General features: G+C 42.8%; 1 protein-coding gene and 1 long non-coding RNA gene across 4 annotated transcripts in view; one reads left to right on the top strand and one right to left on the bottom strand.

Moving 5' to 3' along the window:
- AKAP7 (A-kinase anchoring protein 7) overlaps window positions 1-17791 on the bottom strand; it is an 82636-nt gene extending 64845 nt beyond the window's left edge. For 2 of the 3 annotated variants that reach the window (XM_033143781.1, XM_033143782.1), the window contains exons 1-4: window positions 17711-17768; window positions 12269-12406; window positions 9928-10073; window positions 4083-4219 (exon numbers count right to left, since the gene is read on the bottom strand). In XM_033143781.1, the coding sequence (XP_032999672.1) occupies window positions 4083-4219; window positions 9928-10073; window positions 12269-12317 (332 nt within the window). In that variant the 5' untranslated portion in view covers window positions 12318-12406; window positions 17711-17768. Of the gene's footprint in view, window positions 1-4082; window positions 4220-9927; window positions 10074-12268; window positions 12407-17710 lie in introns of all 3 variants that reach the window. The other variant, XM_033143783.1, reaches the window with a different exon arrangement.
- On the top strand, window positions 979-26127 carry LOC117043767. Its single transcript, XR_004426231.1, has 2 exons — window positions 979-1067; window positions 25895-26127. It is a non-coding gene; the product is annotated as an uncharacterized LOC117043767 (long non-coding RNA).
- The last annotated feature ends 676 nt before the right edge of the window (window positions 26128-26803 follow it).

The following is a 26803-nucleotide window of genomic DNA, read 5'->3' as shown; positions in this document are numbered from 1 at the left end:
CTTACACTGGTTTTGATGTGTCAAAAGCACACTATGATCAAGTTACTTGCAGGTGACTGACTAGAATATGCTGTCAATTAAGACATCCCTTTCTTTTCACCTTCCAAGGTGGACACCCCCTTCCCTCCCCCTCTCCTTTTCACTCCTGCTACTGTCGCTCAGCTTGCCTTTTGCATCAGAAAAAGCCTTTGATAGCTGTTCTGAAAATGAAGGTTTACTAAGCTACTATCCTCAGTAGACTCTCTGTGTGATGGGTTCCGTATCTGGTCAATAGCCAGTTCATAAATTACAGTGCAGCAAAGCAAGCAGAAGCATGAGAGACTCTCACTTCTGCTAAAACATACAACCTCGCCCTTGATGAGAGCTCTGTGCCTCAGGGATCAGCTGGATCTCACATTACAGCAGAATCCTCTCAAACTGGTGACACAGACTGTGCTGGATTCGAATTTATTTTGTAATAGCTATCACTTCTCCATTTGGGGTCATGGCCTAGGGTGTTTCCGCGAAGCAATGTTCTGTGCAAAATAACAGAAATCACTTAAAGGGAAGGTATGAGGGCCAATTCACTTCAAAAGCCACCAGGAAGAAGAAAGGCACAAAACTGCTGGAAGATGAGGATGGGTAATGATGTGTTGCTGTTGCATTCACTTTCATTCTGGCATTGTGCCACTTAAAAAACCTGCTTATTTGTCAAGCTTTCTATTCTGCATGAAGCTAGCTGGGAGCTTAATAATTTTAAATGTAATATGCGCTCTCAACATTTTCAGTCTCCTTTCATTCTGGCCTTTCTTCCCTACGAATGGCTTTGTTAAAGGCAGAGTCAAAACCAGGTCAATGTACTCAAGCAAGTATTACCAGTGAGTTCAATGCTAAGCTTCGCAAATAAAAAAGGCTGTGACCTAAAATTCCTATTATGATTAAGGCAGCAATGCATAAATACAATTATTACAGCAGTCACTGCTGAGGATTACTCAACAACCCCAGGCCACAAGGACACCCTGTTTGCTACAATGAGTATCCTCTCAGATAAGGATATCCCTGCAGAAGATGGAACATCAATAGGCTGGGTATGTAAAGTGTTTGTTCTGGGTGAATCAATTATGAAGAATATAACTAGTGAGGTGGGGGACTGGAGGAATGCGTGGTAATTTGTCTGCTGGGTGCAAAGATAGTAGATTGCTCAAGATATTTAAATAACCTATCAGAGAGTGCTGGGAAGATATGAGAGTCATGAGAGTAACAGCTATGTATAGAAACATAGGGGAGAGATTGTGAACGTTAAGGTAAGCTGCTAAGGAGTCCAGGACCTTCCTGCCAGCCTTCTCTGAAATTCTGGATATGTGACTATGGGAACTGCAGAGAAGAGGCTTTGACAGATGAAGAACGGAGGGCTCTTTTTGCTTGAGCGTAAAAAGCAATACCAGAAGAATGTAGCCTACGTAAACCAAAGCACAACCGCAGAGAAAGCCCTTAAATTCAAATAAAAATAAACTGAACAGTGAAGAGAAACACACAGTTCAGACCAGAACATGCTTCAGGAATAGTAAGAGTAGATGCAAAGGAATTTGTGTGCTGACAGTGGCGACAAAGACACCCAAAGGAGGCATTCCAGTGACAGCCACACAACCTTGGGTTTTATTTACACTGGAAGCAGTTGCAAATGCTAAGCTAACACATGGACTGGAGATGGGGCACATTTCCACAAGCTGCACACAGCAGCAGCGACATATGCAAGTATCAATCACACAGATTGCCCGCTTTGTGTGGGTACCTCCCAGTCTAATAAGGCCACTGGTGGGGTCATAGTAAGTATCCAGGCAATGAGTGAGCAATGTGATTGGTGCTTGCACACTTTAACACTGCAATGCAAAGTCTTGACTGTGTGGCCTTTGATTGCTTTCCTGGTGGCTAATGTGAAGCAGAAGTAACAAGAATCAGGACTCATCCTTGTAAACTGAGGGGGAACTGACATATGTGTGTAATTGGCCCAGCGGATTAACAGAAAAGCAGAATAAAAGCCTAAATACAGTAACTGGACAAATCAAGAAACAAATAAGCTGTTTTCTACCTTCTATGCTGCTCAAGCCTGCTGTGTTTTAAAGGGTTTCTCCACAAGCCTAAGGGTTTACTATTTTTAATTAATGAAAGCTGAAACTTTTTTCCTGTCATCTGAAGGTTTCTCAAGTGGTATTTGCATATATCACTTGTGTTGTCAAATATACAGGCCTTCAAGTTGACACAACTTCTGCCAATCAGAAATAATGAGTGCAGAAATGTAAACTGCATTACTGTATAGGTTTTGGAACCGGACAAAGATGTTGCACTACAGAGAGAGAGAGAGAGAGAGAGAGAGAGAGAGAGAGAGAGAAGCCTGAGAATGTAGCAAAGCAGTTCTTCAGAAGCAGTGCACATTTCGAGAGACGTTATGAAACAAAACATGACATTTAATGACTAGAGACTGCGCTTGTCAGAAAGGAGGAAACTCATTCCCTTCTTCAATTTTTAATTTAAAGCTGTGCAGAGAGCTAATTCTGCTGCATTCCTCATAGCCCTTACTTGGGCACACACTGACAGAGCTCTATAGCCACTTGATCACACCCAAATTTATTGGAAGCAAAAAAATTGAAAGAGTTTTAGCTTTTAGCATAGTGCTGTTGAAAGGATTGGTTGTGGACTCATTATATCTCTTTGTCCATTTCTCTTTTGTGATTCACTTTCATTAAATTGCCCAGCTATTAGCCACAGCACTGAGAAGTCTGAGCAACTTAAGCCCATGCCATACTTTGCTGAAAGCAAATTTGTCAAAAACAAAGAGCCAAGGGCAGAGGTGTACAGAAGGTTCACAAAGCAAATTTTTTAGTTCACTCATGACATATGCATGTTCCACTGAGTGCAATGGGGATTACTCCCAAGTAAGTGTGCATAAGATTGCAATCTTACTCCATTACTGGAGACCATATTAGCTGACTCAACTACACTAGTTGCTATAAACCTCATTATTACAAGGATCACTATTAAAGAGACCATTATAGACTAGAATACGGCCTCACAGCACATAATGCAACCACCTCCTAACATTAAGCAGGTTTGAGTCTGATGAGTACTTGGATAGGAGACCTCCTGGATACTAAACTGAGGCCCATGGTAGAAGAAAGTGAGGATATTAATGTACTAATATAATAACTGTGTGTGTGTGTGTGAGAGAGAGAGAGAGAGAGAGAGAGAGTGAAAGAGAGATTAGCCACTGACAGGTGTTGGAATTTATCATTTCATGGTGTTTTGACCCAATAGCTTTATATTTTCTCTTCCTTCATATACGTGTGTTCCTGACAGCAGAGGATAATCCTGTATGCATCTGATATGTGGGCTCTGGTCTACAAAACCTTTTGCTATGATATATTTATTGGAGAGCTGGTGTAGTGTGTAGCAGCTAAGCTACATCCATGTTTTTAACTATTTATTAAGAGGCGTGGTCAGAGGGGTCCAAGCATCACAGAGACTGCAGCATGTTGAGAAGAATATGTAAACTGGACAAAAATACCATCCTTCTTCACTTCATCAGGGCTATGACCTTTAGGTTATGTGATTAAAGTAATCTATAGTTTGGTGTTCAATTATCTTTAATCAAACATAAAATTCTCTAAATGCTTTAGTCTTTCCTTTTAAAGAAGGTGCTCCAATCTCCCAATCATTTTACGTTTTCCAGCTATATAATAACTTTTTTGAGATGAGGCTACAAGAACTGCACACAGGGCTCCAAATACTAACAAAGGTATGAGCTAGCAGGAATCTTTGGGGGGGAGATTAGTAGTCTCCAGTTTGCTAAGCTAATTATCCATGGTTTGCTTATATTTTTGTCCCCTTATTAGTTATGTGATGTGAGCACTTTTATATGTATAAAGTTTCCTCTATACCACAGAAGACATAACACTACTAATAGAAATTATTAACACCAACCATATGTCATTAATGTCATGATTACTGTTAAAATGAAACCAGAATGTTTCTGTTACCCGTTTTTGGGTTACCACTCTTTTAAGTAGATTTTAAGACAGCATGTTATTTCAGAGTAAAATGCTTACTTGTCAACTGCTTCTTCACTGGCCAAATGTAGCACAGAGAGGGTGATATGCAAAGAACCACAATGAACCATTGCTTTAGAAAGCCTGTTATCCTTTTGTATTATTTTATCCTGGAGCAGCTGAATAGTGTCTGTGATCTGAGGGAGAACAGAAACACATACAAAAACAATATTATTATTAATTTTTTTAGTGCAATCAGCAGCAAACACAAAGAAAACGCTTTGCTCTGCATAAGGGATAGTGCGAGATCACAAACAAAGCTCGAGCACAATGTCTGTTTTACTTGAACTGGACACCTGCAAGAGACTTTCCCAGTTTGTGGTGCTTCTTGCCTTAAGGCAACCCACCCTGATAGGAAAGAAATCAGACAGGAAACACAAAACAATATGCATTTATTAAGACAAATCCAAATCCACCCTCCGTTCTCTGTATTCTGAGGAAAGCACAAATACATAGGAAAAACATCAAGGTTACAGAAACCTTGGCCTGATCTGGATGCAGGACGAAAGAGCAAGTTATAGCCCATACTCCCTTTCAGAGTGAAGAGATGAGCTCCGCTTCTCTCAAAGCAGACGGGATACATGTTACAATGCAGCCTTCAGGGGTGCCTCTTAACACATTAGCACTTTTCATACAGAATGACTCAACTGATCTAATACAGATGTTGGTTGGGGCTTGATCGTGCACAATGCTGCAAGCCAGCAAAGTTTCACATTATTTTCTACAGCAGTGTTTTTCAACCACTGTTCCGCGGCACACTAGTGTGCCGCGAGATGTTGCCTGGTGTTCCATGGGAAAAATTCGAAAGATTTTTTTTTTTAATGTCAAATTTCCGCGGCGAGCGGGTTCCGTCGGGGCGCCATTTAGCCTCTCTGGGGCATCGCCCTCCTCCGGCCAGCAGCACGTCCGTCCGTCCAGAGGGCCGAATGGCTTCTCTCTGCCTTGCCGGCCAGCGCGCCCGCCCGCCGGGGGACTCTTTCTTCTTCACCCCCCTCCCCGCTTCGGACTGCGCAGGGACACAGTGTGAAAAGACACACAAAAGGGAGGAGGGGGCTGCAGCTGCGGCCAGGGTCCGGCAGGACAGGCGAGGGGGAGGAGGCGGGGGCGCGAGGGGCTCCCCGGTCCTACTTTCGGTGCCTCTTCATTGGCCTTTGGCTGGACCCGGGCGGCGGGGGGAGCCAGCCCTCAGTCCCCTCCCCCGCGCAGGCACCTGAGGTCAGCCTCGCCAAGCGCCCGCCTGAGAGGAGGAGCCGGCGCGGGGTGAGGAGGCTGCCGGCGGGTTCTCCCGGGGGATCCCCTCGCTGCCTCTACACCGGCGCGGCTGTGGGGAGGACGGGGGCCCGGTGGGAACAGGCAGCGCTCCTTGATGCGCGCCCTCCTGAACGGGCTTCTCGCCCCGAGGATTCTGTGCAGCGCTGCCCGGCCCGACAGGGCTGCATAGAAGAGCTTCCAGTGCCAGGAGCAGCTGGGCGGAGGGGCTTCCCGCCGGCCATGACGAAGCGCCTCGCAGCCCGTGCAATAAGGGAACAAGATCCCCCAAGAGCCAGCGGCCTGTTGCAACCTGAGCGCAGGGAGAAGGCCTGTCTCTCCCAGGGCTGCGGACCCCCCGGCCCCCAACATCTCGCTCGCTGCGCTGCTCCTGCCCGAAGTAGACCGTCAAATGCGGGGGGGGGGGGTTGCTGAGGGACCCCAAGGAGAGCTTCGTGGGGGCTGCCGGGGTCCCAGAGTAGAAGAAAGGCGGCAGATAAAGGGCAAAACATGCCCCTCCAAGCACTATTAACCCGTTGTTGCCTTCCTATTTGTTGTCTATTAAAATGATGGCTTGGGGCAGAGCAATATGTATTTGAAGAGCCTGCCAAACTCAGCTTTCTTTTCTACTTATCTATTTATGGCTGTCCTCCTAGCTCTGATTTTGATGAATTGCTGCTATAACTGGAGACCTTCTTGAAGCTATGCAAGGTATGACACACAGCACTTAGGGCTGATAAAGATCTCTCAGCATCAGTGCTGTGTGTCTGCCCCCCTCCTGCATCCTTTTCTCACAGTAGCCCAATGGGAATAAGCTTGAAAGCAGGGCATGTGCTCCCAACATGCTGCCTCCTATGTGAGGTAGATTTGTGTTTATTTGATTCCTATTCAAGAGAATTACTTTATATATAGTCAATATAGGCACAGAGTTAATTTTTTTAACATTTTCTAATGGTGGTGTGCCTCGTGATTTTTTTCATGAAACAAGTGTGCCTTTGCCCAAAAAAGGTTGAAAAACACTGTTCTACAGAGAGTTGTTAGTTTTCACACTTCAGGGCATCAGTTCTGTCAAACCAAATTACCAGCATCTTCAGCATTTCACTTCTTTAATCAGTTGATCGCTTAAAATGTCAAACGGACAGAGTTCCCTGGGAAAGCTGCCTTGAAATGTTGATGGCTGACTTCTGGTTGATATGCTATGCATACAGGGGATTTTTACTGTGTTCATTACCGTAGGGTTATGATTGCCCTCAAAGGATTTGTCTACACATTGTTATGTCCCGCCCTCGCCTCCCCCCCCCCCCCGCCCCAGTGTCAGATTGGTTCTCTGGCTACAGAACTAAATACAGATCTTACTTCTCTCAATAATAGCTTTATGACTGATTCCCCCAGGTTTTCTTACTATGCGGAGTGAGAATTAAAGTACATGTGAAAAGCACAGAATAATGCCACAACAGTGCACTGAGCAAGGGGGAACCTGGCGAACCTCTCCGGCAAGTCCCAGGCTGCTTCTCTTGCCTTCCTTCCTGTTACTAGGCTAGAGATCCAACCTCAGAAGTGACCGATGCCCCTGGCTGAGACCCATCATTAGAAACAGGGGGCAAAAGCTTCTATGCTCAATTAATCCTCAAGCATCCCCCTTCGTGCCAGGCTGTTCCTGGAATTTTAGCTGTCATCCGTGGAGCACTCCAAAAAGAGTGGAGCAACTTGGAAGGCTCAGGGGACATGACCACATGTACAGGAGAGACCATAAATGGCTTTTCAGAATGACACAGAATCACATATTTTACAAGCCATTTGGGAACTCTGTAAATACATGTTGCAGATTAACAGAGCAGCCCAATACATGTCTACTCACTGAGTTTAATAGCATGTAAGTGGGGTTAAAATAAGTCCCAAAGAACTACCAATTGTTCTGTTCGTGTTTGCTTAAGACAACAGATGGATTTCAATTAGGGAACCAGTCTGATGTGATTTATTAGGCTGTTGTTGTTGTTAATTTCTTGTACCCTGCCCATCTGACTGGGTTGCCCCAGACACTCTGGGTGGCATCCAGCAAAGTATAAAGGAACACACCAAAACATCAAACACCAAAAGCTTCCTGAAACAGGGCTGCCTTCAGATGCCTGTGAAAAGTCATATGATTGTTTAGGTCTTTGACATCTGGGCAGAACTACCAAGAAGGCTTTCTGCTTGGTTCCCTGTAACTTCACTTCTTGCAGTGAGGGAACCGCCAGAAGGCCTTCAGAGCTGGATCTCAGTGTACAAGCTGGACTATGGGGGTGGAGATGCTCCTTCAGGTACACAGGACCAAGGCCATTTAGGGCTTTAAAGGTCAGCACCAACATGTCCACCTAATATATATATTAATTCATATATAATCCATCACTTTACTATAAAAACATAATTCAGGGGGATTCATAGAAGATAAAAACAATTAAAAATCACTCAAATTAAAATTTTGTACACCAATCAAGAATCATAGAATTGTACAGTTGGAAAGGACCCTGCCTATGCAAAACTATATTCTACAACACCTCAGGAAATGGGAAAGATATTTTGACATTACAGATTACAATTCCTAATATTGGCAACTGACAAGGACTATAACCTTGCACATTTTAACGTTTTGTTTTATTTACAGGTAGGTAGCCGTGTTGGTCTGCCATAGTCAAAACAAAATTTTAAAAAAATTCCTTCCAGTAGCACCTTAGAGACCAACTAAGTTTGTTCTTGGTATGAGCTTTCGTGTGTACTGTACCTGAAGAAGTATGCATGCACACGAAAGCTCATGCCAAGAACAAACTTAGTTGGTCTCTAAGGTGCTACTGGAAGGAATTTTTGTTTTGTTTTGTTTAGTTAGTTACATATTCTTGTTTGCAGCAATGTACTTGGCTGACACAATCTTGCTGAAGAAAATGAATCTAGTTGCTTTGTAAGATGAAGTTGGATAATGAGGCTTGCCTTGTAAAGTTATTTAGCTTTATTTTTCCATCCAGTAACAGCCATATGAGAAAATGCTTGCCTTCAAATTACACCATCATTTTTGCTATGCACAGAAGCAAAGCAAAAAAAAATTTGCTACAGCATACATTCAACCGCAGTACTGTATTACTGGAAATTAAATCAAGTAAATATTAAATGTTGTTTAAATGAGAAATTTCCTGAACTAAAGTAAGCAAATCAAAGATTTGTTTTCATCCAGCAGACATTACAGTCCAATTAAGAGAAGTAATCAAATGGACCTGAAAATAAATTTATATCTGAAACCAGTGCATGGCAGTTATTAAAAACAACAGATAGCTATTATTAGAATAAACTAATCAAAATGGAACCAAAAGCATCCTCCTCTTCATTGTGGAAGGTGAAGGGAGGAGCATATGAGCCCAGAACTTACATAAGAAAAACCCTGCTGGATCAGGCCAAAGACCCATGTAGTCCAACATCTTGTTCTCCAGCAGACAGATGTGTGTATATGGGAGCCAGGAAAAAGGACCTCAGTGTAGCAGTACACTACTCACTTGTGGTTCCCAGCAACTGTTATTCAAAGGCATACTGCCTCCAACCGTGGGAGCAGAGCACAGTCAAACGGCTAGGTAGCCATTGCTGCAGTTTATCATGTCTGAACTGAACTTGAGGAAGCACATTCCTGACACTGTCAGCTGGCAGAAACAGCTTCCAACATGGCATGGGAGAGCTCTTCTTTTGAAAATGGAAGGGAACGTCATTCTGTCTCCAAATTCATATTCTCGTGTATACTGTACATGAGCTTCTAGCATGCAAAGGAATGTCCATACCAGCAGCAAATCCATACCCAGAGCTCTATGTGTACATGCTTCTTAGGAGGGTACATACTGGACCATCTCTATAGGGACCGCATGCCAATGGCGGGTTGGGCCAAAACCAAATTATGTATAGGGGCAGAGCTGGCAGTGGGGCAGAGCACACACCACACACCAGAGACTGCAGAGAAGGCAACCATACATGGAATATACATGCATGCATTTATTAGCACCCATGCAACATACATATAACCTTCCTCCCCATGTTATCCACCCCTGCTTCTGAGCTGATTAGCTAAACAGCAAGGAAGAGGTGGCTTTTCCTGCTGTTCAGCAACTTCACATTCAACTGGGCAGTGGCAGCTGCTGGGCAGAGTAGGGCAACATTGCTTACTTGGCTTCCCAATGTGGAAGTCACTGATGGTAACTGAGAGGGAAGGGGGCCAGGAGCTTAGCGCAGTACAAGCACAGTGGCAGAACCAATCCAACGCTCCTGGTGCTACATCTGCAGGTTCAAACTTCCATTCCCCACAATTTCTCCCACTAAACAACTGTTCAGTAGTGAAAAGGAGGCAGCTCCTTTGGGAATCAAGCACCTTGAGGAGCAACTCCCAAGAGAGACAGTTTCCTTCGTTCCCCACCTTTCTTGTTGGGAAAGCAAGGGGAAATTTCTGGAACCACCAGTTCAAAGCACAGAACCCTTCTACTTCAAGGCACAGAAGCAATGCCTGGGTTTAAGTCTAAGCTCTGGTTTCATTATTCACAAGTGATTTTGTCCCCTATGAGATCAGAATAATAATAAAAAGTCAGGCTACCTTTGGATTTGTGATTGGAACTGAGATGAAGTAATTTGGTTTGTCTTGATTTTTCTTTTTCTTCTTTATTAGATTGTCTTCCTCACTCTCCCTCCCAGTAGTTCTCTTTCTCGTCTTTTTAACATATGGTTTAGCTGCGCTTTTATCTGGGTAGGAAAGGAGGGTGGAGCGCTGTTATGATACCGTGCACACGTGAGTAGAGCAATACATAAATTCTCGAAATTAGTACGCAAAGAGTCAATACCTCAAGAACCACCTCTCCCCGTACAAACCGACCCAGACTCTGTGTTCATGATCTGAGGCATTCTTTGTGTACCTCCCCCACATGAGGTCCGGAGGGTGGAAACACGAGAACGGGCTTTTTCTGCAGTGGCTCCCTGTTTGTGGAGTCTTTCCCCAGGGAGGTTCGCCTGGTGCCTTCATTATATATCTTTAGGCGCCAGGTGAAAACGTTCCTCTACTACCAGGCCTTTGACTGATTAATATTCTAACGTTCTGAATATGTTGGGGGGCTGTTATTGTTTGGTTGTTTTTGTTTTAACTGTTTGTTGGTGGCTTTTAGCTTGTATTTTATCATGTGAACCACCCTGAGATCTTATAAAGGGCAGTATATAAATAAAATAAATAGTAATAAATAAAATTCAGGTATCATACCTTTTGAAATATAACATGTACGACAGAGACCGCCCACAAAATGTTGTTGTATAAAGGGTTCCCTGCCTAGGATTCCAGCTGTACCGTTCCGTTCCACACACCCCACACCAGTTTTCCATTTATTCTTCAACAGTCAGTCTAAGCCTACTGCACCTGCTCGGTCCTCACTGGGCTGCGGGGTTCTTTCTTTTTAGAAATATTTCTAAAAACATTTCTTTCTTTCTAAATATTTCTTGAACTTCAGCAAACCTCAGGTTTGCTCTCATTCTAATGACACCTCCCTCTTATGCATAGTTGTTGCCCTTTGGGTGGCTTTAAAAAAAATACTGCACTTATACCCCACTTTTCCTTCAAGAAGCTTGAGGGTTCTTCCGCTCCCCCTTTTATCTTCCAATACCCCTATGAGGTAGGTTAGGCTGATAGACAACCGTTGGCCCAAGGTCACAGCTTCACGGCTGAGTTGAGGATTGGAACCCCAGTCTAAGACCTCAAGAACTAAACTGGAATTCCAACATAGGATGGCAGAAATAAGGGCCTGACATTTTAAGGGGATTTTAGGTCATATACATTTCCCCCCCTAAAATTAGTTAATTTATCGCTTACCCCCTTTACTTTGTAAAGTAAAGGAAAAGGCTGGGCATCTGCTTTTCTGTCAATGGCTACACATCTACCCTTGTGGGTAATCTGTCAGAAGCCACATGCTGGCATACATGGCATCATAGACAAATGTGTCCTGGATTACCTAACCTGTAACAAAAACTGTGCTGCTTCCATTTCCACTATGGCAGTGATGGTCAAACTTGGCCTTCCAGCTGTTTTGGGACTACAACTCCCATAATCAACGGACGCGCTGCACTACAGGTTATGGGAGTCACCCCCATAACACAACAATAAATGTTGCAAATAAACAGATACGCTCTCAAAGGTTTCTATGCTATTAGCTGTTTTCTCCAAAACCGACATAATTTAATGTTGCTTCTGAACCAGTACATTCCAGTGTTTTCTATGCTGCACTCGTTGCCTTTTTACAACTCTGATTTATTTTTATGAAATTTCTAAACTGCCTTTCATCCAAGGATCACAGGGTGATTTACAATATAAAAATACACAACACAGGAATAAACAAAAACATTACTCCCCACGCATATATTTGTGGTGATGGTTATTGTTTCTTAACTGACGATGAAATAACGGCGCCACCCTGTCCAGGCCAATTTGCAAAACACAACTGAGGTTATCTTCCTGCTACTGGAAGATTTAATTAGCACTGTTCTGGTACCTCCTGCCACAATCAGCCCTTTAATTAGCTGTTTCAAATCTGCAATTCAAGCAATCTCAGCATTTGCTCATTACCTTTTTAATTGTATTTTTCATTATCACAACTGCACATTTTCCTGCATTTTCTTAAAGGACAAGCACTAGGAAGCAGAGAATTTGTAGTTCATAGAAAATTTTGTGATTCCCTTGGGATCTGAGTGCATTTTTGTGGTTAGAGGATGCAAACATTTGGGACTTTGGTGAGAGGTGGCGCCAACATTCAAGGACTACAATAGTTGCATTTGTAATTGCTAAGGTCAGAGTACAAAATACGAAGAAATTTGGCCCAAGTGGAATATGCTTGTTTACTTCCAAGATAGAAATTTGAGCTAAAGCAACCTCACAGCTCTGGATTAGTATTTATACTTACTGCTAAATTCATCTTCAATATCTGCTCTGGCAAATGGCATTTCCATCATCAAGCAACGTACAGAATCATCCAGACAGCGGGATTCCTCTTTTCGTTTTTTTCTTTGCTTTTTCTTCCGCTCCACAATTTGCCTTCCATCTGGAATACATTTGAAACAATGAGTTGGGTTTTAGATTTCAAGGCTGATGAAATCATCGCCAATAAAACTCAGTTCCAGGCTCACAGCTCACTGCAAGGCAGCTTTTCAAGTAGAATACCAGAGGCTCTCACAAAGCAATTGCTTGTTCCTCCAAAGTGCAAGTTTAGGTTTCATTCTTAGCTTTCGATGTTTTATGAACAATCCCAAAATACATCTGTGTGTCTCGAGTCCCTTTTTGAAAGCCACAAGTAATGCTTTACAAGTTGCTTTACAAGGATCTATGCAATTGAGAATGATTAAACTTCCAATCCGCCACACCAGAGTAAGTTTTCCCTACTACTGCATCTGTGTATGCCTCTCTTCTAAACAGCTTGTGAGTTCTTATAAACAGGGTTTGGATTCTTCAGCTATATACGTCATCAAATTCCTTACTTATTTTTATTTATAAAAAAATTCATATACCTCATTAAAAATATCAAAGCTGTTTAAAATAATATACCAGTACCTATATATTATCAAAACACATAAAAGAACAAAATCAAGAGACCACCAACTAACTAGCATGAAAATATGTATTCTTAATTGCCTGCACAAGCCTGGCAGAACAGAAAAGATTTTAGCAGAAGGCACATTTTTACATATTCTACAGGGCTGGTTCTATTTTGTGTTTATGTCAAATGAGCCCTGCCAACTTAGGTGACAACTGTCATCACATAAAAAGAATTATACACCTTTTGTTAATGAAAAGGTACAACTTACTGTGTCTTTTTAAAACAAAAACAAGTAACTGTGACTCTGAACTGATAGTAGGGGAGACCATCATAACTGTTGCACTGAATTAGTGGCGTGATGCTTCTTCCATTAAAGGTAAAGGGACCCCTGACCATTAGGTCCAGTCGTGTCCGACTCTGGGGTTGCGGCGCTCATCTTGCTTTATTGGCCGGGGGAGCTGGCGTACAGCTTCTGGGTCATGTGGCCAGCATGACTAAGCCGCTTCTGGCAAACCAGAGCAGCGCACGGAAACGCCGTTTACCTTCCCACTGGAGTGGTACCTAATTACTTGAACTTTGACGTGCTTTCAAACTGCTAGGTTGGCAGGAGCAGGGACTGAGCAACGGGAGCTCACCCCATCACAGGGATTCGAACCACCGACCTTCTGATCAGCAAGCAGGTATACTTGTAGTATGACATAACACCGTTATAGCTGTGTACTGGAAGAAGTGTTACGTCAGAAATTCAACATATCAGGAAATAGCTCATTACTACAGAGCCCTCCTTTTTCAGATCTTCACTGCCAGGTAGTCCAAATCTAACTCAATGGGGGAATTTGGCAACAGACACACCTATTCTGTGGCAAAGAAATCACTTGATAGATTAAGTGAAGTGTAAAAAAACACAAGCACATGATCCAGATTATTAGTGCCCTGTATAGCGTCTCTTAGGTACCTCATCCGTACTGCTAGGGGAGATAAGTCACCTGATTAGATACTAATTGGCTTCAGCTTAAAGCAGCTAGGAAGGCTAACAAGGCAGTTGTTAGCTGATCCTGAAGCTTGTACAGGAAGTAGCTGCTGGCTGATTAAAAAAGAAATGTGGCATTTAGGTGAATTGCATCTACAGCTTCCTGTTGTGTGACACACAGTGGCAAACACAGGTTTGCCATCATGTAAATGTGAAAGATTAAAACCTTCCTTCCTGATTCAGAGATCCTCTCCTCTGTGCCTTAGGGGACGTAAACCCTCCCAATCATTCTCTATATAAAAGCCTCATGGGATTTAAGGGAGGGGGGGAGAACTGATCTGCTGTTCTGTCTCCTGCATGCAAAATCTGCACAGGATCCTACTCATATAGGGAAAGGGGAATATCATGCAAATCTCTGCACACACAGTAGTTTAGTGTGAATGGTCATTCTGTCATCTCAGAATTGCTATCTACCTCCAGTGTTAGGCATGAAGGGTATCTGTATCTGAATTTCCAACTATAGAAAAGTCTCAGGCACAGCTTATCACCCTCAGACATTCAGGAAAAATAAATGTGTTGTCACTGTTTGCATATAAGCTTCACACATTACATCTTTTAGGTACATGCCTTGGAGGTTTTAAGTGTATGCCAAAATTTTAAATTGTAAGAGTGACGAACAGGTTTGCAAATGCATCATAAGGGCATATTAATGGAGAAGTTGTTGTGCCTGGCCATAGCTTCCTGTTGTGTGCACTTTCTATGACAAACCCAAGTTTGGCGATTCTGGCAATTGACTGTTGTATGGCTGATTTCATTGTCAACTGTATTCAAGAATAAAATACACTCTTTAACCTGATGGGAAGGAAAAGCTAAAGTGCCATTTTTGCAAAAATAAATAAATAATGAAATGAATTTAACATGAACACTTTAAACTGTCAGCATCCAAAGAACCAGGCAAGTGTCGAACACCACTGTTTGTAGTACTAACAAGTGAAGCAAGGATTACCTCAAGGGAAATTATCCAGAGGATGAGATAAACAAGTGAGTCACAGTGTTGGGCTTGCTGCAGGTTGACAAATTGGATGTGTAATTCTCTACAGTTCAGAAACAGTAACTTCAGTACATAATTTTATGGTTGTCTGTTATTATCATTTACTGATGTGTAATTTGAACTGAACTTGTAGAACAGATACTAAAAGATCCATGATGGCTCTGGGACATTAAGATCAACGCTGCAATACAAAGCATGTCTAATTAGAAGTTACACTGAACACAGTGGACCTCTTTCTGGGTAAATATGCCTTGAATTGGGCTGCTTCCCAAACATATACATTTTGTTCATCTTTCTTAAATTAAATATATGTTTTGAATTGGGGCTATGTTGAGACCATAGGCTGTATTGATATAACCGGTACCACTGAATTATAACAAGCAGGATAGAATTAAAGTGCTGAATTATGACATGTGAGATGGACAGTAGGTGTGTGGTTTTATAGGATCCCAGTCATAAAATATTCTCCTTACAGATTCCACACTGAAGCAAGATTCATCCTTAATTATATTTATTGCCAATACAGAACAGAGTAATGTGTTTCTCTTTCCCAGGAGGCTTGGCTATGTTGCGTAATTTAGGCTATCAAATGTGCTCTGCAAAACTAGAAAGGCTGTATCTGGGGGTTCCCTTTCAAGCAATAGTAGTTTGCTCCAGCCGTTTCTTCAGCAATATTTCTTTTTGGTGCTGTTTTCACTGCCAGTGCAGTGAGGTGTAAACTACTCCTGCTCATTTAAAGCTACTCCAGTAAAGCACTTCCTCTACACCTACCAACATGAAGTGCTTTCCTGCTTAAATAAACAACTGCCGTTTGAGATGATAGGTGCAAATGCACTCCATTTTGGGAGCCTGCTTTTCTCAATCATATTACTGTATAGTCTGGCATATAAGACTACTTTTTAATCCAGGAAAGTCTTCTCAAAAGTCGGGGGTCGTCTTATACGCCGGGTGGAGAATCTGCGGTCGAGTATATCTAAAACTCTATATTTTAACTGGAAAAGTTGGGGGTCGTCTTATACGCCCAGTCGTCTTATACGCCAGAAAATACAGCATATTAAAAGGTACCAAGGCATCCTGCAAGTTGTGAATTGCTGGCAGCTATAAAAGCAGGCCAAATGCTAATCACATTGCCTTCATGGCTCTAACTACTGCAACACAAAGGACAGAAAAATCCCTCCATCATCCAAATAATTCGTGGCCTAGAGTTTCTCTGAGAAAGTAGATTCCACAAGCAGAAAAAAACTAGGAAGAAAAGGCAGTGATTTCTTAAGTTTGTGGTATAGCAGATAAAGTGTTGCAGTTAAAACTACGACACTCCCTGGTTAGCGCTGGGCAAGTCATTTGCAGCCAAATTTCTCACAGGGTTGTTGTAAGGATACGAGGAGAGAGCAAAAATAATTTCATGCCAACCAAAAGGAGAATGAGATACACAAGTGTAGCAAAAGTATGTGTAAACATAAATCATCGTTAATTAGGTGAACATTTAAAAGAGCGCTTGGAACGGTAAACAAAACCCAGTAGCCTGCAGTGTCATTTGTTCTTTCTTCTATGCTAATTGTGCATAACAAATTGGTTTTTATACTCCTCTTTCTCCCTGCTGTTATGTCAAAGAACACTGAACCATACACAGTATACTACAAGGGCAGGGTGTTAATGCTCCTTGTGGCATTTCCACTTACCCTATCTGTCCCTTCACTGCCATTTGATGCTCCTATCTCAATTCCCACTCCTGGTAGTAACTTATAGTTTTCAGAGCATAGTCAGCCACATTGCTTGAAGCTAAACAAGTCTAGGTCTGGGAGTCCTATACAAGCCACCTTGAGTTCTGGAGGGTGAGATGGGGCAGAATAATAAGTAATACGGTAAATCCCTATTAGCCCATCTAATGTGGCTGTGTCACATCCAAATTCTGTACTGCACCTAGCAGATCAAGGATACCAAACAAGCATTTGCTACTAGTAGCACTCATTTTCATTACCAGAATAAACACTGCTTAATCACTGCAAGGTTTAAACATATTCAGTAAAACTGGCTAGCTGGCTAGCTATAGCAAGGTTGCACAATGGGCCCTTCTCCTCCTGAATGAGAATGCCTTGTTTATCCCCAGCAATAATTCTAATCTACAGTTCTGACGGTGACTCTAAAGATCTGAGACTATTGTGACTTGAGAAAACAAGATGTGTGCGCCAAATGGTTTGTGCTTAAGGGAAAAACTTCAGGCATGCCTTTGTACACGTGTCTGTGCTGAGGGCTAGAATGCGTGTCGAAAGCTTCCCCGAGCGCAGGAAATGTTTCAAAGCAGCTTTGTGTCGGATGGGGGAATAGCAACACCAACAAAACGGAAGGGAGCCTTCATTATACCTGTACACCTTTAGGCGACAGGCAAAAAGGTTCCATTTTAGCCAGGCTTTTGGTTGATTTGATTGACATCCTATGCCCTTTTTAAATGTGGTTCTTTTTTGAGGGGGAGGGGAGATATTATTGGGTTGTTGTTTTTATTTTGATTATATATATATTGCGGTTTTAGGTTTTGATTTTGTTCTGTGAACGGCCCTGAGACCTCCGAGTACAGGTTGGTATATAAATTCAATTAATAATAACAATAATAATGATAATAATGACTCAGTGGCAGTCCCAAATTCAACTCCTGGCATCCCCAGGTGGGGTTGGGAGAGTCTCTTGCCTGAAACCCTGGAGTGCTGCTGCCAGCCAGGGTAGGCAATACTGAACAATGGTCTGGCTCGGTATAAGGCAGGTGCCCGTGGCTCTTTCTCCTGCTTCTGCTGCTCACCGGTCTGCTGCAAGAGCTGGCTGCTTGTCGGGAGAGGCTGCCCGTCCTCCGCCTCCAGCCCATGGGATCCCGCCCTGCAAGGAGGCGAACGCTCTCGAACTGCCATGGCGACCCAGGCACCACGCGACCTCCGAATCTCCGCAGGAGGCGCCCGCGGGCCAAGGGGGCTCCGAGGACTAAGGGGCGCGACTGCGCCTGCGACAAGGCGGGCGGAACGGAGAGTCCGGAGCCAGAGGGTCCGCGGTACCATAGCCCTGCTGGCGCCTCTGCATTAGCGGGGAGCGGGAAACTACGGGAAGGCGGAGGGGTCAAGAGCAAAGTTCCGCGGAACGCTCGAAACGCAGGAGGGAGGGAGAGAAGCCCCTCTGCCTTAGCCGGAAACTACGACTCCCAGCATGCAATGCGGCCGCAGAGAGTATGATTAGGCCGGGCGCGGAGTTGTATCCGAATGCTTTCGTTGCGTTCAGTCAGAGTTGCCTCTGTTGTCGCCACCCCCCTTTTCTTCACCATCCCAATCTTTGCCAGAGTTTTCTGATGTCTGGGAACAAAACATTTCAGGCAATACATACATATGAGTAATGTTACAAGTTTTGGGGGTGGCAGGACAAAGCTATACTCTGGCATTTATTAGAGAAATGCACTGAGTTTTGCCCTCACTGAAAGGGGGTTGTAAGCCATGCCATCAGAGCAGGACGTCACTAGAAGGGATTTCCCAGTGGAAGAATTTGGCACCGCAAAGGCACACTCAGCTTTGTAATTTCTATCACCATCATTCAGAATTATAGACCGCTTCATGGCATAGAGCTATTGAAGCAGTGTGCATGGTAATAACAGAATGAAACATTGGGGGGGGACACAACCCTCTAAGTATAATAATTCAACAAACTAAAATAAAACATCCCTACAAACTAAAAAAAAAAAGCCACAAAATGTTTCATCAAATATATAATGAAACTCATAAATGACTGGGTCAGGAAAAGCTTCCCTAAGAAAAAGTGCCTTCAGTAGGTTTGTAAATTTCATCCACACCCTCCAGCATTTCTCTGATAAATATAGGTACGTCCCATTCCTTAATGATAGTTTTACTACAGTATTTATACCCACACATCTTACTGGGTTGCCCCAGCCACTCTGGGAGGCTTCCAACATGTATTAAAAATAAAAAATAAAAGATTAAACATTTTAAAACGTTCCCTATACTAGATTGCCTTCAGATGGCTAAGGAGTCGGATAACTCCATACCCTCCAATGAAAATAGGGACATCCTAAGGAAAAGGGGGACATTCTGGGATCAAATCAGAAACCAGGACGGCTTCTCTAAATCAAGGATGTCCCTGGAAAATAGGGACACTTGGAGGGTCTGCTTCATCATGCTAGACAAATGTCTGGTTTAGGCTAGTAACTGACTCCAGAGAACTGGAGCTGCAACACTAAAAGTCGATTTTCTAATAGTGCTCCCGCTGGGCCTATGCTATTCTAAGCAGAAGCAGAAGACATCAAGAAGAGGAGGCAAGAATACACAGAGGAATTATACCAGAAAGATATGGAGGTCTCATACACCCCAGGTAATGTGGTTGCTGACCTTGAGCCAGACATCCTGGAGAGTGAAGTCAAATGGGCCTTAGAAAGCCTCGCTAACAACAAGGCCAGTGGAAGTGATGATATTCCAGCTGAACTATTTAAAATTTTAAAAAGATGATGCTGTTAAGGTGCTACACTCAATATGCCAGCAAGTTTGGAAAACTCAACAGTGGCCAGAGAATTGGAGAAGATCAGTCTACATCCCAATCCCAAAGAAGGGCAGTGCCAAAGAATGCTCCAACTACCACACAATTGCACTCATTTCACACGCTAGCAAGGTTATGCTTAAAATTCTACAAGGCAGGCTTAAGCAGTATGTGGACCGAGAACTCCCAGAAGTGCAAGCTGGATTTCGAAGGGGCAGAGGAACCAGAGACCAAATTGCAAACATGCGCTGGATTATGGAGAAAGCTAGAGAGTTCCAGAAAAACATCTACTTCTGCTTCATTGACTACGCAAAAGCATTTGACTGTGTCGACCACAGCAAACTATGGCAAGTTCTTAAAGAAATGGGAGTGCCGGATCACCTCATTTGTCTCCTGAGAAATCTCTATGTGGGACAAGAAGCTACAGTTAGAACTGGATATGCAACAACTGATTGGTTCAAAATTGGAAAAGGAGTACGACAAGGCTGTATATTGTCTCCCTGCTTATTTAACTTATATGCAGAATTCATCATGCGAAAGGCTGGACTGGATGAATCCCAAACCGGAATTAAGATTGCCGGAAAAATATCAACAACCTCAGATATGCTGATGATACTACCTTGATGGCAGAAAGTGAGGAGGAATTAAAGAACCTTTTAATGAGGGTGAAAGAAGAGAGCGCAAAATATGGTCTGAAGCTCAACATCAAAAAAACTAAGATCATGGCCACTGGTCCCATCACCTCCTGGCAAATAGAAGGGGAAGAAATGGAGGCAGTGAGAGATTTCACTTTCTTGGGTTCCATGATCACTGCAGATGGTGACAGCAGACACGAAATTAGAAGACACCTGCTTCTTGGGAGAAAAGCAATGACAAACCTAGACAGCATCTTAAAAAGCAGATTCATTACCTTGCCGACAAAGGTCCGTATAGTTAAAGCTATGGTTTTCCCAGTAGTAATGTATGGAAGTGAGAGCTGGACCATAAAGAAGACTGATCGCCGAAGAATTGATGCTTTTGAATTATGGTGCTGGAGGAGACTCTTGAGAGTCCCATGGACTGCAAGAAGATCAAACCTATCCATTCTCAAAGATATCAGCCCTGAGTGCTCACTAGAAGGACAGATCCTGAAGTTGAGGCTCCAGTACTTTGGCCACCTCATGAGAAGAGAAGACTCCCTGGAAAAGACCCTGATGTTGGGAAAGATGGAGGGCACAAGGAGAAGGGGACGACAGAGGATGAGATGGTTGGACAGTGTTCTCGAAGCTACTAACATGAGTTTGGCCAAACTGCGAGAGGCAGTGAAGGATAGGCGTGCCTGGCGTGCTCTGGTCCATGGGGTCACGAAGAATCGGACACGACTGAACGACTGAACAACAACACATCTGAGGACTGCGGTTGCTGAGCAGGTGTCTAATGGGCATGGTGGTCCCAAGTTCCTTAGGGCTGTAAGTGCTAAATGCAGGGTGTTGGAACTGCACCCAGCAGCACATTGGAAGCCACTGCAGCTACTTCAGGAAAGGTGTTTTATGGTGTCAATGGGGCACTCAAGCCAACAATCTAGCATTCTGCACCAGCTGCAGCCCAAGGGAAGCCCCTTGTAGGGCTAGTTGCCATATTTTTAGGGTGAGTAAGTCTTGGTGATTAGAGCAGACCTGAGCACTCCTGAATGTGTAGGAAAATAGACTGGCCACATCTACCCCACTTGATTCATAGGACATCACAGTTACAAAGAATTATAATAGCATTGGTCTCCTGACAAAATAGTAAAGGAACACTTATTACTTTTGATACGTGATTTCTTGTTAAAGAACATTTATTACATAATCTTAGGATATCCAACTTGAAACAGCAGTTGTGGGGAAAATAATTTTGCCATTATACTACAAACAAAACTAAAACTGTAGCTTGTAGCTAAATCAGAAGAGAAGGAGTTAATAAGACATTGGAAAGAAGCCAAATAAAACCTCATATGGAACCAATTACAGTTTCTATAAAAGATGTTCCCTCTAGAGGAAGAAAGTTAGCTAATGGAAGAGATATCTTTCTGAAAATGCAGCAACTCAGATCTCAAGCAACTAGTCATGAACTGGAATAGCTTTTAAACCTTTTTAATTTTTTTTACATGCCAAGAGGAAGAAATTGCCAGTTAGACAGGGTTAGCAGGTTCTTAAAGAAAGATAAGTTTTGGACAGAGCTATGTTAAATACCTGTTTCTACCACTGTTTTCAGTTTTTGAACTAAGGGGGAAATGAACTGGTTAGATATGGGGTTGGGAATCTTTTTGGCTTCCTCTCCCACACACAACACAGGACAACTTTGACAGGTGGGTGAGAGCCCTCCTGTCAATCACCCAATGTCAGGTGATAGGTAAGCACTCTCATCCCCCTGCTAAAGTTGACTTGTGGGAAGAAGGGAGGGATCTGCCTTATTTATTTAAAATATTTATAATACTGCTTTTCATCACTATAGATACCAAGGCAGGGTACAAAACACAAAATAAAATAATAAAAACCATTCCAATAATAAATAATAAATAACAATACTAAAAACAAACCATCCAGGAAACAAAGCAGCTAAAAACAATAGAGCAGTTCAAACAATAATCAGCTTGCTTTTGTTTTGTTTTGTTTTGTTGTGTCCGACTCTTCATGACCCCATGGACCAGAGCACACCAGGCATTCCTGTCTTCCACTTCCTCCCGCAGTTTGGTTAGACTCATGTTGGTAGCTTTGAGAACACTGTCCAACCATCTCGTCCTCTGTCGTCCCCTTCTCCTTGCGCCCTCCATCTTTCCCAACATCAGGGTCTTTCCCAGGGAGTCTTCTCTTCTCATGAGGTGGCCAAAGTATTGGAGCCTCAGCTTCAGGATCTGTCCTTCCAGTGAGCACTCAGGGCTGATTTCCTTAAGAATGGATAGGTTTGATCTTCTTGCAGTCCATGGGACTCTCATGAGCCTCCTCCAGCACCATAATTCAAAAGCATCAATTCTTCAGCGATCAGCCTTCTATATGGTCCAGCTCTCACTTCCCTACATCCTTACTGGGGGAAATGCCTGAACAAATAAGTCTTAACTTTGTGCTGAAATTATAACTACATTGGTGCTATTTGTACCCATAAGGCGAGGATATGCAATGAATGGGGTTTTAGTATGGATAAAACTTCTGTCATTCAAAATACAGGAATGGGTTTGTGATGGACAGCATAGTGACCTGCCTGCTTGGTGCAGAGGTAACAGAAATCACTTCTAGGTTTTACTAAAGAGGAGTCAGTAGTCATGGTGCACTTTGGCACTAATGATGTTGGGAAACGTAGTTGTGAGGGGAGTTGCACTGCTTGGATTTAGTTGCATAGAGCAGGGGTCAGCAAACTTTTTCAGCAGGGGGCTGGTCCACTGTCCCTTAGACCTTGTGGGGGGCTGGACTATATTTTGGGGGGGGGGGAGAACGAATTCCTATGCCCCACAAATAACCCAGAGATGCATTTTAAATAAGAGTACACATTCTACTCATGTAAAAACACTAGGCAGGTCCCACAAATAATCCAGAGATGCATTTTAAATAAAAAGACACATTCTACTCATGTAAAAACACGCTGATTCCCGGACTTACGCGGGCCAGATTTAGAAGGCGATTGGGCCACATCCGGCCCATGGGTCTTAGTTTGCGGACCCCTGGCATAGAGTCTGGCAGAGCTGCAGCCCAAAATAGGAAAAGAGGTGGTAAGGAAACACCTAGCTACTTTAAATGAATTCAAATCTCCTGGGCCTGATGAGCTGAACCCAAGAGTACTAAAGGAGCTTGTGGATGTAATCCCAGAGTCTCTGTCTATAATCTTTGAGCATTCTTGGAGAACAGGTGAGGTGTCTGTGAACTGGAGGTGGGCAAATGTTGTCCCCATCTTCAGAAAGGGGGAAACAGAAAACCCAGGTACCTTCCTATGGCCGTGAAAGTTTTTCAAGAAAAATCTTTGGTCCAACTTTTGTATGGCTCACAAATTCGTCTCTCTGCCAACCTTAAGATTCTCGAAACAGTCCAATCAAAATTTCTCAGATCCCTATTTGGTACCCCTAAGAGTACTCCCAACGTAATATTAAGACAAGAGGCAGGATTTCCCAGAGTTGAATTAAATGTCTGGGAACAGGCAATATTCCTATGGTTGAAAATTCATTATAACCCAAAGGGAATGTTATCTCACTTTCTGGCTGCAGTCCCTTATCCACCTTGGCTTACACAAATTGTTAACAAGATCAAACAAATTGGCCTAAATCCCGAAGTCCTCTTTAGTGGACCCCTGTATAAGGCAAAATCAACTATTACTCAGAGGCTTCTCGATATCGAACTGCAAAAAGAAGATGCCTTGCTCCCTGAGAACTATAGGTGTCTAAAATCTTGGCCCAATTCTTCGGCTGCCCCTTATTTATCTAATATTACTTACGAATCTTATAGATGGGCTTTTTCCAGAGCCCGATTTGAGGCACTGCCTACAGCTGTACTACATGGCAAATTCCTGTGGATACCAATCCACGAACGCCTATGTCCATGTATGACCAATAAGGTGGAATCTGTTACTCACATTCTTCTATTCTGTGAACTTTACAATCAAGAACGGTCTCGACTTATATTACCCCTTTTATCAAAATTTAAACCCTTGCAATATTATCTGGAATTTAGCCCCGAAATCCTACGCAAATTCCTTTTGGAAGACTCCTTGAGCTCAGTATCCTATGTTGTGGCCAAGTTTTGTACCTTAGCCATCACAAAACGTAAATCGCTTCTATTGGAAAATATACTATAAATTTCTTTTGCGATATTGCTTTTTGTTTTATTCTAATCCTTAGGATTTTGATGCCTTGTAGCGATATTACTGATCACTGGTTTGGAATTATACTTTATTATATTGCTGGCTTTTGCTGTAATAAACTGAGTTGAGTTGAAAACCCAGGTAACTACCAATCGGTCAGCTTGACGTTGATACCAGGAAAGGTCCTAGAACATATAATTAAACAGTTGGTCTGTGAGCACTTAGAAAAGGATGCTGTGGTTACTAAGACCCAGTATAGGTTTTTCAAAAACAAGTGTCAGATTAATCATATTTCCATTTTTCATAAGAGTTATAAGCTCGATGGATCAGGGGAATGCTATGGACATAAGTGTATCTTGATCTGTGTAAGGCTTTTGACAAAGTCCTCATGGTATTCTTGCAGAGAAGCTGTTCGACAGTGGAACAGACTCCCACAAGAGTCTCCTTCCTTGGAGGAGGGACTCTCCTTGGGGGACTCCCTTGGAGGTTTTTAAGCAGGGTTTGAATGGTCATCTGTCTTGTATAATTTAGTTGAGATTCCTGCATTGGCAGGGAGTAGATGGACTAGATGGCCCTTGGGGTCCCTTCCAACACTACAATTCTATTATTCGTTTAATCTATGACTCAAAATGCCAGGGACTTCAGTTTTCATGACCTGCTGCTGCTCTTACAAAATAATTTGCCCTTTTGGAAATTCCTGACAGGAGTAAACCCCACAATTTTTTCAGAGCAAAATGTAAGATACTACATTATTCTTCATAACAGGACAAAATCCTACCCCAAGTAGGATTTCTCTGCAGAATTTACACACAAACAGACCTTCAAGCTAATTCTTGTGGTAAATTATCATCTGCAGAGTAATCAAGGTGCTACCAAATTTCAATCAATTACTATTTAAATGGTAAGCGGGTGAAACGAACAAGCATCTGGGGCATAAAATATCCAAAAGCAAACTATTGATTTTTGCCACAGAGGTGCTTTTAGGCCCTAGCCAAAGTGTTGTAGTAGAAGAAATGTCCCATGGGGGTTTTCAAGTAAAAATTGATCCAGGAAAGCAGATGGTGCCCTTCTTGTGGCACCATACAGAGATTTGTTCTGGGACAAATTGAAATTTGGCTTCCCAGGAAAGTAAAACATAATAGAAATGTTGCGTAAGTTTTAATAAAGGTGAAGCTTGTAAGAATGTACTCATCTGGGTCTTTTATAAAAATCTATACACCACACATGCACACTTTCTTTCCCTTTCTACAGTCTATCTGCATGTTTACCCAAAACACCCTACTGTTGCGGGCAAATTTCACATCCTATAAGACATGGAGACAATGGTTCTATTGTCTTATTTTTCAGGGTGAGGAATCTTATCTTTGTTTGGATATGAGGAGTGGCGATGCATTTAACTCTACCGCCGCAACATGTGACTTTTCAGATATGTAATCACGCCGGAACTGGAAAATTTCTGTTTGTTCAGTGCAATTGATCATTTACACAGGTCTCCGTGCTCACAAGATCCAAGACACAAAGTGCACTGCCAGGCTAGGCCTTCCTAACTTTCAAGAAGAATGTCAGCAGAGCATGTTAAATTTTATTACACCTCCAGGCTCAATGCACATAACTTATTATACTTTCTAAATTCAACGTTCTGACACTCTTCCAGGGTGCCACATTGCCTTGCTATATGAAGCCAGCACAGAGCAGGAAACCGCTGAAATGGGATGTCTGATGTTGCATTTTTGTCTCTTCGCCTTGCCAAAGAAAACGGATCTCTAAGTAAAAGGATGCAAGTTTGAGAGGGACTTTATCGGAAGCTGTTCACCAAAGCAGGATGTCATGGAACCCCTTGCTGGGGCTCAAAAATCTCATGCATTTTGAGAGGCAGTGGCATGGAAGGGGCGGGGGGGAAGCCTTCCTCTTCCAGCAGCATATAAAAATCAGTGGGTTTTTAAAGCCAGAGTGGTGAAAAGTCATTTTGAGGGAAGTGATCCAAAGTCTTGAGTATGTTGAAACTGATCTTCAGGCTGCAATGATGTGCTGGGGGAACATGTCAAGCAAGTAGTTAAAAGCAACATTAGCAATAAACAAACAATGCTGTGTCCATTTCCTTTCCAAAGAAAAGACCAGTTTTTGAATTTTTGTGCAGGCTTGCATACATCCACCCCCTTCATGAAGCAAAGCCAGCAACCCAAGTTTAATTGACTTCACTAGGATTTTTATGCAAGTGAGGAATGCAGAATTGGATCCAAATTTTATGCTGTTCCAGATGGAAGAAATGCATATTTACAGACTAGTAAAACCATTGTTTCAAGACTGAAGTGCTAGATTCAAACCCTAATTTCAAAACCAGCTGCCATAACTACTTCTTCTTCTTCTTCTTCTTCTTCTTCTTCTTCTTCTTCTTCTTCTTCTTCTTCTTCTTCTTCGCACAAAACTCTGCTTTTGGCCTTTCCTCTGTTCCTTTTGCCTTTTCATTTCAATCACCCTTTGTCTGACTTTGCTTTCTTCCTTCTTATCCCCTCTTCTCTTTCCATCCTCCTGTCCAAAAGACTTAACTGTGGAGCAGATATTG

Source organism: Lacerta agilis, chromosome 3, assembly GCF_009819535.1.
Source record: "Lacerta agilis isolate rLacAgi1 chromosome 3, rLacAgi1.pri, whole genome shotgun sequence".
Lineage (NCBI taxonomy): Eukaryota > Metazoa > Chordata > Lepidosauria > Squamata > Lacertidae > Lacerta > Lacerta agilis.
The sequence above is the reverse complement of the archived record's forward strand: the minus strand, read 5'-3'. Positions and strand labels throughout refer to the sequence as shown.